This window comes from Oncorhynchus masou, chromosome 18, assembly GCF_036934945.1.
Source record: "Oncorhynchus masou masou isolate Uvic2021 chromosome 18, UVic_Omas_1.1, whole genome shotgun sequence".
Classification (NCBI taxonomy): Eukaryota; Metazoa; Chordata; class Actinopteri; order Salmoniformes; family Salmonidae; genus Oncorhynchus; species Oncorhynchus masou.
Genome location: NC_088229.1, coordinates 41,259,103 through 41,273,897, shown reverse-complemented (window position 1 = coordinate 41,273,897; position 14,795 = coordinate 41,259,103). Strand labels below are relative to the sequence as shown.

At 41.3% G+C, this 14,795-nt stretch overlaps 1 protein-coding gene across 1 annotated transcript; it reads right to left on the bottom strand.

The window, feature by feature from the left end:
- Positions 1 to 2,123: 2,123 nt before the first annotated feature.
- Positions 2,124 to 13,984, bottom strand: LOC135504621 (glycerol-3-phosphate dehydrogenase [NAD(+)], cytoplasmic). The gene is made up of 8 exons (XM_064923353.1): positions 13,876 to 13,984; positions 10,821 to 10,998; positions 8,713 to 8,853; positions 5,198 to 5,336; positions 4,373 to 4,485; positions 3,813 to 4,049; positions 3,299 to 3,405; positions 2,124 to 3,101 (listed from the first exon to the last, which is right to left on the bottom strand). Exons 1-8 carry the CDS (start codon positions 13,917 to 13,919, stop codon positions 3,005 to 3,007), a joined length of 1,056 nt encoding a protein of 351 aa, XP_064779425.1. The 5' UTR covers positions 13,920 to 13,984; the 3' UTR covers positions 2,124 to 3,004.
- Positions 13,985 to 14,795: the final 811 nt, after the last annotated feature.

The following is a 14,795-nucleotide window of genomic DNA, read 5'->3' as shown; positions in this document are numbered from 1 at the left end:
AATAGCTGTGCAGCGACGTTCCCCATTCAACCCGACAGAGCTTGAGTGGATCTGCAGCGAAAAATGGGAGAAACTCCCCAAATACAGGTGTGGCCAGCTCGTAGCATCATACCCAAGAACACTCGAGGCTGTAATCACTGCCAAAAGGGCTTCAACAAAGTACTGAGTAAAGGGTCTGAATACTTATCTAAATGTAATCTTTCAGTTTTTTTTTTTTTTATAAATTAGCAAAAAAATCTAAACGTTTTTGCTTTGTCATTATGGGGTATTGTGTGTACAATTGAGGTAAAAAAAAAACAACCTAACAAAATGTAGAAAAAGCAAAGGGTTCTGAATACTTTCCAAAGGCACTGTGTGTGTATACAGTGGAGAGAACAAGTATTTGATGCACTGCCGATTTTGCAGGTTTTCCTACTTACAAAGCATGTAGAGGTCTATAATTTTTTATCATAGGTACACTTCAACTGTGAGAGACGGAATCTAAAACAAAAATCCAGAAAATCACATTGTATGATTTATAAGTAATTAATTGTCATTTTTGCATGACATAAGTATTTGGTACAGAAACCTTTGTTTGCAATTACAGAGATCATACGTTTCCTGTAGTTCTTGACCAGGTTTGCACACACTGCAGCAGGGATTTTGGCCCACTCCTCCATACAGACCTTCTCCAGATCCTTCAGGTTTCGGGGCTGTCGCTGGGCAATACGGACTTTCACCTCCCTCCAAAGATTTTCTATTGGGTTCAGGTCTGGAGACTGGCTAGGCCACTCCAGGACCTTGAGATGCTTCTTACGGAGCCACTCCTTAGTTGTCCTGGCTGTGTGTTTCGGGTCGTTGTCATGCTGGAAGACCCAGCCACGACCCCTCTTCAAGATCTCGTGATCCATGGCCCCATCCATCCTCCCCTCAATACGGTGGTCGTCCTGTCCCCTTTGCAGAAAAGCATCCCCAAAGAATGATGTTTCCACCTCCATGCTTCACGGTTGGGATGGTGTTCTTGGGGTTGTACTCATCCTTCCTCCAAACACAGCGAGTGGAGTTCAGACCAAAAAGCGCTTTTTGTCTCACCAGACCACATAATCTTCTCCCATTCCTCCTCTGGTTCATCCAGATGGTCATTGGCAAACTTCAGACGGGCCTGGACATGCGCTAGCTTGAGCAGGGGGACCTTGCGTGCGCTGCAGGATTTTAATCCATGACGGCGTAGTGTGTTACTAATGATTTTCTTTGAGACTGTGGTCCTAGCTCTCTTCAGGTCATTGACCAGGTCCTGCCATGTAGTTCTGGGCCTCACCTTCCTCATGATCATTGATGTCCCACGATGTGAGATCTTGCATGGAGCCCCAGACCGAGGGTGATTGACCGTCATCTTGAACTTCTTCCATTTTCTAATAATTGCGCCAACAGTTGTTGCCTTCTCACCAAGCTGCTTGCCTATTGTCCTGCAGCCCATCCCAGCCTTGTGCAGGTCTACAATTTTATCCCCAGGTGCAGTTAATACAGGTAATGAGTGGAGAACAGGAGGGCTTCTTAAAGAAAAACTAACAGGTCTGTGAGAGCCGGAATTCTTACTGGTTGGTAGGTGATGAAATACTTATGTCATGCAATAAAATGCAAATTAATTACTTAAAAATCATACAATGTGATTTTCTGGATTTTTTTTTAGATTCCGTCTCCCACAGTTGAAGTGTACCTATGATAAGAATTACAGACCTCTACATGCTTTGCAAGTAGGAAAACCTGCAAAATCGGCAGTGTATCAAATACTTGTTCTCCCCACTGTATATAAATATGATCAACAAAGAAAAAGCTGTGTATTACAATTGTCGTATATTTAAGTACAAAGATTTCATTCAAAAACTATAGTTCTAGCAAAGCCCACAGCCAGGAGCTAGCCAGTAACTGTAGACCCATTTTATTCACAGTGCCTTGGCTGTTAACCTGAAGAGTTTTCATTTTTCTTCGATTCTCCGTTCCCTGGCTCTGACATGTGCTTGTCCATGTAAATAGCAACTATTTATTCTGACCACGAGCTACAGTGCTGAGATTCCAGTTGACATCACTGAAATAGAACTGCCCTCTAGAGCTGTGAACACGCAGCCAAATGAAAAGGGCAGCCATTTGACGGCACTGGAATAAAACATTTATTTCAAAAGGCAAATCTTATTTTTTTTAAATACACCCTTTTCAAACATAAGCCACATGTTAGTGCAATTCAAAGGCAGCGTCATGGTTACGAATATTAAAAGGTATTTGGTTTCACAAAGCACAACAGCCAAGACTTTTCAGCAATGTGGCATTGAAAGGCCCTTGCATTTTCTTTTAACCGTTGCTATGTAAATCTAGGGCTTGATTCAATCCGTATTGCGGAAGTTGAGCACTATAGCGCAATTGAAATGTAAAGGTAATTTCTGATTGAGCAGACATACGTAGTTTCCGTGAATGCAGGAACATTGCCTTTAAATTCTAATCATTCTATAGAGCTGAACTTCCGCAACATGGATTGAATCGAGCAACAAGCCTAACAACCAATACAAGTCAAGAATCAAACGCCAACGGATGCAGAGAGAACCAGAATTACATAAGACAAGTGAAAAAAGGACACAAATAGCCTAGCATCTGCCACAAAGCCTAACCACAATTAACATGAATAAGACAAACGATAACGAAGTGAGGTATCACAATGGACGTGCCAACAGCAGCTGAGGACAGAGTGGCATCTGATACATGCTGGGTCATCATACTCCTGTAGAAAACCAAGAGCAGGAAACCACTTCTATAATATAGGAGGTACGTACAAAACCCGGAAGACAGTACAGAGTAGAATAGCTGCAGCATACACCACAAGTCCAATGCAAGCTAACCTTACTTCACGTCGTCCGTTGGGAGTCTGCTTGCTGCATTGGAGCTGTGTACTATGCAAGTGTGCGTATTTTCCCATCTATTTTCTAACAGGTACAAAGTGAAAGTGGTGTTGATCCTGCTTCTCCAGTCTGTTAGACTACATGTGCTCCGGGTGGTTCTGCAAACACTTGATAAACTCTGTGACCGGATGGCCCTGGTAGCAGATCTGGTACACAGCGTTGAACAGTGGGAACCTGGGACGAGAGAGGGATTGTTGAGTTAAGAATAACTGCATTGTTTTGACTATTTCAGATGTATCCTTTTATTTGCATTTAAGTGAGGTGATTCACTCAACAGAGCCAGAGGTTATTTGTAAGGGAATCCCTACATGCAAAGTAACATCAGTTTCTTCAATGGGTGAAAGAGCCGTTTGATTTCTGTGCCAACTTACTTGTCAAGCAGATTTTTGTTCTTTAGGATGACATGGACTTCAGCTGCTGTTGCTGGTCCCTGGAGCTTCTGTCCATTCAGAATCTCTTTCTCCAGCTCTTCAATTGACTGAGCAGAATAAAAACATGGCTGTTGAAGTCACGGCTGCTCTCACCTAAAAATACATTTAACTAAAATTCACTCTCTGGCCCGCTTTTTATTTTCAAAGCTTATAATTAAAGGGATAGTGCGATATTTTTGGCAATTATGCTCTTTATCAGATGAAATAATGGATACCATTTCAATTCTCTGCGTTGGCTAATGAAACTACCTCCAACTTCCTTCATACTGGATGCAGAGACATACAAACAGTATCAATGAGGTCATCTGACAACATAAAAAATAAAAATATCCCTTTAAAGCTCTCATCTTCTGTATTTACCCTGTTCCAGTCCTAAAGGCTATAATTCAAACCATTTTTCCATTTTTATGTCGGCCCTGTCTTTATCTAAAAGCCAATTAAGTCACAGTCTCACCTTCCCCGTCTTGGCAAAGGCTTCGGCCACTTTACGGTTGCGGCCGCCATAGCAGGTCGTGATGAGGTCGGCGACGCCACAACTCTCCAGGAAGGTTGCTGAGGAGACGGGCCCTGCGGTGCAGAATATGCGCGCGAAGGCGATCATCTCCATCAGCCCCAGTCGGATTACAGCGGCCTTGGTGTTGTCCCCGAAGCCCAGGCCGTCACAGAAGCCCGCCCCCACCGCCACAATGTTCTGACAGCCACAGAGATGAGGGCAGGGGTTAATGGCTTCAACACATAAGGACAGCCTTTTTTCTTATAAGCACACTTTTCTCGAGTCTGCCCTTCATCTAAGAAGTAGATGAAGGGCATGTAGAAAGTATACAATTGGAAATTAGGAAAGTTTTGAGATTCAGACGTCGAGACAACATGACTAGACATTAAGTAAGGAGAGGCCAGGGAGAATCTAGAAGGCTGCGTTAACAGCTGTTCTGATTGGTCAAAAGACCAATAAATGGAAAAGGAATCAGAATTGGTCCGCTTATGTAAACACATCCTTAATGGTTGAGTGTTCACCTTCAGTGCGCCACAGATTTCAACCACATCGGACTCCTCCACTACAGTGACCCGGAAGTTACTGGTCTGCATGAGTTCCTTCAGCAAAGCCCCATGTTCTTTATCCTTACATCCTTGGGAGTGGGTAATTTGGACAGAGAAATTGTTAACCCTTTTCAATCCTAACATATATGTATCTTTCAAATATTTATTGAAAAACTCTAGCACTTACCATGTGACATAACAAGGAAAACTCAAGGTACAGGCCCTAATTAAAGGCCTAATTACCAGGCTCTAGTTACAGGCTTAGGGCACAGGGTTGTCATGGTAAGGTTACATGCACAAAAAGAAAATGCACTAATGGCCCTCAAAGTTGGCTATTACACCACTTTTTTTATCAGTACCACATGTTAGAGTCATGAAACGAGTGAATGGACTTGAAAACGGGTGGTATAGCCTACACTCTAAAATGCGATGTGGTTCAACGAGAACACTGGCCTTATCAAAAGGCAGAGTCACACGCGAACTGCAGTGGACGCATACATTCTGACCTAACGGCAATCGGAAAACGTCATTACACTTTTGGGTGTTTTGTGTAACAGAGGTCTCTTTCCATTCACCACTGTTTGGAGGTTGGAAATATGTTGAGAGTGAATAGCTTTATAAAATGTCTCCACAAATATTGACAAAATAGAATGAAATGAATACCTTACTTTTAAGTTATATATATATTTACCCAAACCAAATGTTCAGAAAGGGGAAGAAAAAGAAAAACACTGGACAGCACACCATTCAGAAGTATGTAAGACAATGATAACCCAAGCCCGTTACAATGTGGAATCTAACCGATAGTGGTCTCACAGAACTTCTCATCGGCGACCTCGTTGGCGATATTGGCCCCCATCAACACACTCATGGCGATGCCCAACTTCTCCTGGATCACATCAGAGATGAGCTTCAGTCCGTCAGGGCCCTCATCCACACCCTGGAGTAGAACACGTAGCATGAGTACACAGTACACACAGTAAAGCAATTAAAAAGACCTACAGCGGGGTCTGAAATTATTGCCACCGTTGATAATGGTGAACAATAATGACTGTATAAAATAAATTGTTCAAAATACTGAACTGTATTGTATGCTGAAAAAAATTGGAATTTAAAAGATTTTATACTGATACAATTGCTCAGAGAAAGAGATTTTGTTAAACAAGTATTTTTTGTTGATCATTACCAATAACAGAGGTTAGCACGCATTGACCGTTTTGTAACTTTCTCACTAATTATTCACAATTCATTCCGTAATCATGGTAGGATCAATACTAATGTAGAAGTGTTTAGAAACATATTCTATTCTTATTTGTAATAAAAGTGATTCCAAATGACAAATTATTTACCATTCATTTATATTGAGCACAAAATAATCGATAATAAAACTAACGGCAAATACAATTAAGTTTGTACGTGCTAGGAATATGGGACAAAATAATCGATAATAAAACTAACGGCAAATACAATTAAGTTTGTACGTGCTAGGAATATGGGACAAAATACTAAACTCGACTACTTTATTTAATAAGAATCTTTAGAGGTGTCAATCATTTTGACCCCTACCTTTGAGAGGAAAAAAAGTATTACTTGTTAAACCAAATCTCTTTCTCTGTAAAATTGTATTAGTATAAAATATAATTTCCTAATTATTTTGGGCAGACAATATAGCTCAGCATTTGAATTTTTTATACTTTCGTTATTGCTCATCTTTATCGGGGCCAAGGGTGTCAATAATTTCAGACCCCACTATATATTACAGTGGAGCTATGACCTACAGTGGGGCAAAAAAAGTATTTAGTCAGCCACCAATTGTGCAAGTTCTCCCACTTAAAAAGATAAGAGGCCTGTAATTTTCATCATAGGTACACTTCAACAAAATGAGAAAGAAAAAAAATCCAGAAAATCACATTGTAGGATTTTTAATGAATTTATTTGCAAATTATGGTGGAAAATAAGTATTTGGTCAATAGCAAAAGTTTATCTCAATACTTTGTTATATACACTTTATTGGCAATGACAGAGGTCAAACGTTTTCTGTAAGTCTTCACAAGGTTTTCACACACTGTTGCTGGTATTTTGGCCCATTCCTCCATGCAGATCTCCTCTAGAGCAGCGATGTTTTGGGGCTGTTGCTGGGCAGCACGGACTTTCAACTCCCTCCAAAGATTTTCTATGGGGTTGAGATATGGAGACTGGCAAGGCCACTCCAGGACCTTGAAATGCTTCTTACGAAGCCACTCCTTCGTTGCACGTGCAGTGTGTTTGGGATCATTGTCATGCTGAAAGACCCAGCCACGTTTAATCTTCAATGCCCTTGCTGATGGAAGGAGGTTTTCACTCAAAATCTCACGATACATGGCCCCATTCATTCTTTCCTTTACACGGATCAGTCGTCCTGGTCACCTTGCAGAAAAAAAGCCCCAACGCATGATGTTTCCACCCACATGTTTCACAGTAGGTATGGTGTTCTTTGGATGCAACTCAGCATTCTTTGTCCTCCAAACACGGCGAGTTGAGTTTTTACCAAAAAGTTATATTTTGGTTTCATCTGACCATATGACATTCTCCCAATCTTCTTCTGGATCATCCAAATGCTCTCTAGCAAACTTCAGACGGGCCTGGACATGTACTGGCTTAAGCAGGGGGACACGTCTGGCACTGCAGGATTTGAGTCCCTAGCGGCGTAGTGTGTTACTGATGGTAGGCTTTGTTACTTTGGTCCCAGCTCTCTGCAGGTCATTCACTAGGTCCCCCCGTGTGGTTCTGGGATTTTTGCTCACCGTTCTTGTGATCATTTTGACCCCAAGGGGTGAGATCTTGCATGGAGCCCCAGATCGAGGGAGATTATCAGTGGTCTTGTATGTCTTCCATTTCCTAATAATTGCTCCCACAGTTGATTTCTTCAAACCAAGCTGCTTACCTATTGCAGATTCAGTCTTCCCAGCCTGGTGCAGGTCTACAATTTTGTTTCCTTTGACAGCTCTTTGGTCTTGGCCATAGCTGAGTTTGGAGTGTGACTGTTTGAGGTTGTGGACAGGTGTCTTTTATACTGATAACAAGTTCAAACAGGTGCCATTAATACAGGTAACGAGTGGAGGACAGAGGAGCCTCTTAAAGAAGAAGTTACAGGTCTGTGAGAGCCAGAAATCTTACTTGTTTGTAGGTGACCAAATACTTATTTTCCACCATAATTTGCAAATAAATTCATTAAAAATCCTACAATGTGATTTTCTGGACTTTTTTACCCCTCATTGTGTCTGTCATCGTTGAAGTGTACCTATGATGAAAATTACAGGCCTCTTTCATCTTAAGTGGGAGAACTTGCACAATTGGTGGCTGACTAAATACTTTTTTGCCCTACTGTACATAATATACAGTGTCTTCAGAATGTACTCATACCCCTTGACACATTCCATATTTTGTTGTATTACACCCTGAATTCAAAATGTGTTCTACACACAATACCCCATAATACCAAAATGAAAACATATTTTTAGAAATTTTGGCAAATGAATTGAAAATGAAATCTCATTTACTTAAGTATTCACACCCAAGTCAATAGTTTGAAGAACATTTGGCAGCAACTACAGCTGTGAGTATTTCTGGGTAAGTTTAAGTTTTCCACACCTGGATTGTGCAATATTTGCCAATTATTTTCAAAATTCTTCAAGCTCTCTCAAATTGGTTGTTGATCATTGCTAGAAAACCATGTTTAGGTCTTGCCATAGATTAAGAACATTTGGGCCAAAACTCAGCCATTCAGGAACATTCACTCTATTGTGGAGTAATTACAATGTTGTGGATCCATCCTCCTATCACAGCCATTCAACTCTGTTTTAAAGTCACCATTGGACTTGAGCGGTTACTTTCCTCTCCGGCAGAGTTCGGAAGGACGTCTGTGTCTTTGTAGTGACTGGGTGTTTCGATACACCACCCAATGTCTAATTCATAACTTCGCCATGCTCAACATCTGCTTAATATTATTTTTACATTTGTTTTTACCCTTCTACCAATAGGTGCCCTTCTTTGCGAGGCATTGGAAAACCTCTGTGGTTGAATCAGTGTTTGTAATTCTGTGTTTGCGGGACCTTCCAGATAATTGTATGTGTAGGGTACAAAGATGAGGTAGTCATTCAAAAAGCAACACTATTATTTAAACTTGTGACTTGTTAAGCACAATTGTACTCCAGAACGTATTGCGTGGAGACCAGTGAATATGGGTGGTCCTGGGAATCAAAACTCTACGATGCCATGCTCTACCTACTGGGCTACTGTTATAGGTCTGCTGAAGAGAGCATGGCTGTTAGCCAAACCTTGATGAGTGACATTCCTAGTGCATTAATCTTTATCTTCCCCTTCATGGTGTCACACACTCTGCCAATGAACTGGTGGGGGATCACAAACACTAGGATGTCTGCTTCCTTGGCAGCATCCACCAGCTCAGGAACTGCCAACTGGAGGAGAAACAGGAGAGGGGATAGTTAGGGGCACTGGTCTTGGTCTGCTTGTCTCATGTCGTCCTTGCACATTGTAAATAGAAAAGAAAGAGCTTGCACACTCATAAGCTCCATCATGCACCTTTATTCACAAACAACATTTCGATCCTGCAAGGATCTTTGTTAGGTTGTACATTGTCAAATTAATGTGTTATTGATTCTAAATAGTGGGTGCCACAGTCCAAAAAGCTACAGTACATCAAAGGTATCAAAAATCTAATTAAAGACTGTTATTTTATAATTGTGTAACATAATGTAAGTGACTGCTTGATCTGTGTTAAATCAGCATGACTCATCCTACCAAATCTGTTGAGCGCAAGCCAGGGGGCAGGGGTTCAAATCAAAACTATTTGTCACATGTGCTGAATACAACAAGTGTAGACCTTACCGTGAAATGCTTACTTACAAGTCCTTAACCAACAGTGCAGTTCAAGAGCTAAGAAAATATATACCAAATAAACTAAAGTAAAAAAATCTAACACAATAATGAGGCTTTATACAGGAGGTATCGATACCGAGTAAATGTGCCGGGGTACAGGTTAGTCAAGGTCATTTGTACATGTAGGTAGGGGTGAAGTGACTATGCATAGATAAACGAGTAGCAGCAGTGTACAAAACAAATGGAGGGGCCCCCCTCCATTTGGGCTCAATGGAAATAGTCCAGTGGCCATTTGATTAATTGTTCAGCAGTCTTATGGCTTGGGGGTAGAAGCTATTAAGGAGCCTTTTGGTCCTAGACTTGGTGCTCCGGTACCACACGGTAGCAGAGAAAACAGTCTATGACTTGGGTGACAGGAGTTTCTAACAATTTTTGGGCTTGGTCTGACATCACCTATTATATTGGTTCTGGATGGCAGGAAGCTTGGCCCCAGTGATGAACTGGGCCGCACGCACTTCCCTCTGTAGCGCCTTAAGGCCAAGATGCCAAGCAGTTGCCATACCAGGCGGTTGATGCAACCGGTCAGGATGCTCTCGATGGTGCAGCTGTAGAACTTTGAGGATCTGGGGACCCATGTCAAATCTTTTGTCTCCTGAGGGGGAAAAGGTGATGTTGTGCCCTCTTCACGACTGTTTTGGTGTGTTTGGACCATGATAGTTTGTTAGTGATGTGGACACCAAGGAACTTGAAACTCTCGACCCGCTCCACTACAGCCCTGTTGATGTTAATGGGGGCCTGTTCGGTCCGCCTTTTCCTGTAGTCCACGATCAGCTCCTTTCTCATATTGAAGTAGAGGTGGTTGTCCTGGCACCACACTGCCAGGTCTCTAACCTCCTTCCTATAGGCTGTCGGAGATCAGGCTTAATGATGGTGTTAGAGTCGTGTTTGGCCACGCAGTCATAGGTGAACAAGGACTACAGGAGGGGACTAAGTACACACCCCTGAGGGGCCCCAATGTTGAGGATCAGCGTGGCATTCGTGTTGTTGCCTACCCTTACCACCTGGGGGTGGCCCGTCAGGAAGTCCAGGATCCAGTTGCAGAGGGAGTTGTTAAGTCCCAGGGTTCTTAGCTTAGTGATGAGCTTTGAGGGCACTATGGTGTTGAACGCGGAGCAGCATTCTCAGTTTCATTCTAATCCGTGGAGATCTCCTCTCGGAAATTGCTATGGGGTGTACTGTGGATTGTAGTGAGTGCTGCAAGGACAGCTGCAACACATAACTGAGCCAGGGCTGAACCTTTACACATATAGTCCAGCAGAAGGCAGCTGACAGCATTCCCCACAGCAGTTTATTACTCAAACTGTCACATAGCATTAGGCAAAGATGTGATGAGAGTAACAATTAAACAGGCAAGAAGGGTATTGGTTTAGGGGTAGGTCAATTTCAATCATGTGAATAATGGATTATAGAATTTGTATTTTCTTTTAAACAAATCACATTCCTGAGCAGGATTACAACACATAGCAGCATGCGATGTGCTCCTCACCACATTGGGAGGTAGCTTGTGTCCTGGCAGGTACTTGACGTTCTCATGGTCTGTGTTGATGATCTCTGTCAGTTTGCGACCGTCCACCATCTCCTCAAACACCCACATGGTCACAGTGTTGTCAAACTTGGAGTTGTGAGCAACATTGGTGCCTACTATCTTGGCAATGGCAGAGCCCCTGTGTAGTAGAGAAATTGCAATGTAAATTATATTCGCTCTGTGGTTTTCTACAAGAACAATTGCACCCTAGACTGAAGAATGCAAGTGCTAAAAATACTTGACGGAAAGGAGCCCAAACAACTTAATCTTATTGTAAATGTACAATCTGCCAGATTGACCCTTGATTATCCTATTAAATAGGCAAATGGTAGTTGCTCTATTTTATGGTTAAGGGCAATTGGATTGATGGTCACCCAGCTGAAGTTTGTTTGCATGCAGTGGCCAATTATGGCTAACATTACATAATGCAACAGCACTACTCATCTCATACCTGTGGTGATACATGAAAGATTACAAATGTTGCAAACTCCACCTGAAACCGTGCATGTCATTTCAAGCCAAAGGCAGCTTCACATTTAAAATTGGCATGGCAGGTGGGTAACAGGGCTGGACTAACTGATTTGGGGCACTAGGGTCAAATATAATTATTTCCAGCCCCCCACCCCTCAAATCTATATTTTTGGGGAAAACGGCTCACTTCCTGCATTTCAACACATTTTGTCATGAGGCTGACAGAAAATGTTGCAGTTTTAAAGAAAATGTCCTTCTAGTCTGGTAAATCAGGCTGTAATAGACAATTAACTGGTATATACACATTCTGAAACTAATACCTCCAAACTAGTGTAAATGTTTCTTACAATTCAGAATGTGGAATACAATATGTAAACTTACTCTACTGGTTATCTGTGCGGTTTGTTTGTCAGCTGGCCGAAATTTGAGGCAAAATATTAACAGGAAAGTATTATTTACCTGACTAGAGAGAAGGTAGGTATGGCTTGGTTCAGCACAGAGGTAAAATAAGTTTCATATTTAATAGCCGGTTCTCTCGTCAATTGCATTCACCAAGCATGCCATGACAATGAAAATGGGATATTCTGAATCAGGGGAGGATGGAGAACAATCAACCTTGCGTGGATTTTTTATTCAGATTTCAATCTTTAATTTTTTTAATAATAATTCACACGAAAAAGATGCTGATTGTTCTCCATCCTCCCCTGAATCAGAATATAACATTTTCATTGTCATGGCATGTTTGGTTCAATAGCTATTGATGAGAGAAAACCAGAATACCCAATATAAAAACAACCTCTTTTTCTCGGTTGCTTGTAGATTAATTTTTACTTTTTTGGGAAGAACATATCTTCCTTAGCTGGAGTAAATGAAGATAGCTGCTCAACGGCAGGTAGCCTAGTGGTTAGAGTGTTGAGCCAGTAACCAAAAGATTGCTAGATCGAATGCCCATGCTGACAAGGTAAAAATCTGTTGTTCTGCCCCTGAACAAGGCAGTTAATCCACTGTTCCTAGGCCATCATTGTAAATAAGAATTAGTTCTTAACTGACGTGCCTAGTTAAATAAAAGGTTAAAATAAAACAATTTGGTGAGTAAGGAATGTATTTTGGCATAGCTGTCAAATGAGAGTTTGAATCACAGCTTCCTGGGCATTAAAGGTTAGACCCATCACACTCATTGTCAACCTCTAACATGCTAACTAAACCAGCCGCGTTGTGTGCACAAGTGTTGCAAAATAAAAATGTACACATGCATGTTATTAAATCTTTTCATCCACCCTGCTCGTGCACGTCAACAGCTGTCTGCATAGCCAGGTGCTAAAATAGAACTTGGACACCGCAGTCCCACCTCTCCCATTGACTCATTGATTTTTACAAGCATACTAACCCATGTGAGTAATTGAAAGATGAATGAGGTCCACACTCTAGTCGGTGAGCGTATACCGCTAACGTCGAGCAACCCAAAGGTTATGTATTTGAATCTCATTATGGATAACTTTAGCATTTTCACTAATTAACTACTACTTTTAAGCTACTTTGCAACTACTTCCCCTAACCCTTTAAGTACTTAGCTAGACCTAACCCCTAGCCTAGTTAACATTAGCAACCTAGCTGGCCTAGCTAAAGTCAACCACAACAAAATTGGAATTCCTGTAATGTACACAAATGTGTTATTTATTAAATTATTTTATTATTTATTTAATCTTATCTTATGTAATTCAGATGAGCCTTGAATTACAGAAGTATATATATATATATATTTTTTTTTCTGTAATTCAAGGCTCATCTGTAAATGAGACCTTGGCCTATGTATGAAATAAATAACACATTTTTAACCTGCGTGTTGTGTTGTGTTTATATATATATATATATATCACACACATACACACACAAGCAGAAAGGACATGGTCATAAAAAAAAAATCAAATAAAAAAACATGTCAGTAATAAGGCCCTCAATTATGAAGAAAGAAAAGTGTGTACACACGAAATACATTGTGATAAATCATGTACAAACAAAGAAAGTGGACTTTTCCCCATGTGCATGTCACGAATTCTGAATAAAATCATGTCACAATAAGTTGTGATGGTGTGTTGTGCGTTCTGACTTCAGTGCAGCTCAGTGTAAACAAGCTTAATGTTAGGGTCTGTATCTTCTGGCAAGTAACACAACAACCCAATGTTTATCTCCAGTTCCAGGACAAATTAGTTAGCAACAGAAAGCTAAATACAATGCCTATGAATGGTTCATGTGTTTCGACCGGTCGTCAAATTAATATATAGTTGGCTTTGGTATTTTAACCTGCGTGTCATGAACGCGTCGGGTGATAATTGACCAAAATGAATCAACAGTTGGTAGAGTTTGGCCAAGCCGTAACGCACAGATAGTGCCCCCTCCGCGACCTTCCGTGATCCGTTTGAAACAATTCGCTCGAGCGACCTGTTTGAAAATGCGGCTAGAATTAGCCGGTCAATCAAGCCAAGCTATGTTAGCTAGCTGCAGTACACCCACACACAAAGCTTTCGGTATAGATACATTTTCTTACCAATTGCCAGAGCCAATAATGCAGACTTTCTTGGGAGTTGCCATTGAAAAGAACCTTAACGACGGACAAAACTGTCATGTGAATTCAACTGTAGGCAGTGTACAGAGGGCTTGGCAGATCTAGCTCTTATTTCATTGGTTAGTCTAAGGTAGACAAGTCCCGCCCACTATTTTCATCCGAGTACTATCACTGAGGGCATTCGATTATCTGGTCCATTTTGCCCCGTTAAAGGGAGATTACACCGGGTAAAAAGTAATTGCATTCGTTTTGGAACCGGGTCTCAAAACAAAAGTGACGTAGGCTAAGCGTTTAAGCACGTGGATTAATGAGCAGGATTCTGTGTTTTTCATGCGAAAGGGATTGCTGGTTATAAACATGCTTTAATTCTAACATATATTTTATGGAAAAGAGATGTTGTATGTTTCTGAAAGATGCTGCCTGGTTGACAACATGGCCGAGCGGCGCAAAATACTGTTCGATTTGAGAAGGGAACTTCCCTCACAGCTTTTGTCCGTTCATGTTACGGGCCATAGACCGGTGCTCCACGGTTCAGCTTAATCGAACTCCTCCAGTCGTTGTTGAGTAGGGTGAAAAGTTACCGACCCAGGCTGAAAAGTAACTTGGCCAACGGTTCCATGTGGGACAATTTTAATTGATGAAACTTAAAACACAACTGTGACAGACATAAGGCGTTCATTATTCTTAATGAGAATCTATTAAATCAAAGCTGAGACTTGCATCATAACCTTTGATGACCTTGGATATATACACCGTGAATAAAAATCAGCCTTTGTTAAACAGATTCGTTTTTAGCAGGGCTGGCATACGCAACATTCCACTGATCTCAATTCAAATGATTTCATATCTGCAACTCAGCAGATTTAAAAGGAGAGGGCAAAATATTTACTTTGTTACACCTT

What these genes read in the sequence shown, in the direction of transcription:
- LOC135504621 (XM_064923353.1), bottom strand. Translation starts at nt 13,919, where the DNA reads ATGGCAACTCCCAAGAAAGTCTGCATTATTGGCTCTGGCAATTG. An exon ending in TAGGAATGTCACTCATCAAG is followed by an intron (nt 5,337 to 8,712) that starts GTTTGGCTAACA and finishes GTTCTACTCCAG; the next exon opens with GGTGTGGATGAGGGCCCTGA. An exon ending in CCTTTGCCAAGACGGGGAAG is followed by an intron (nt 3,406 to 3,812) that starts GTGAGACTGTGA and finishes TATTCTGCTCAG; the next exon opens with TCAATTGAAGAGCTGGAGAA.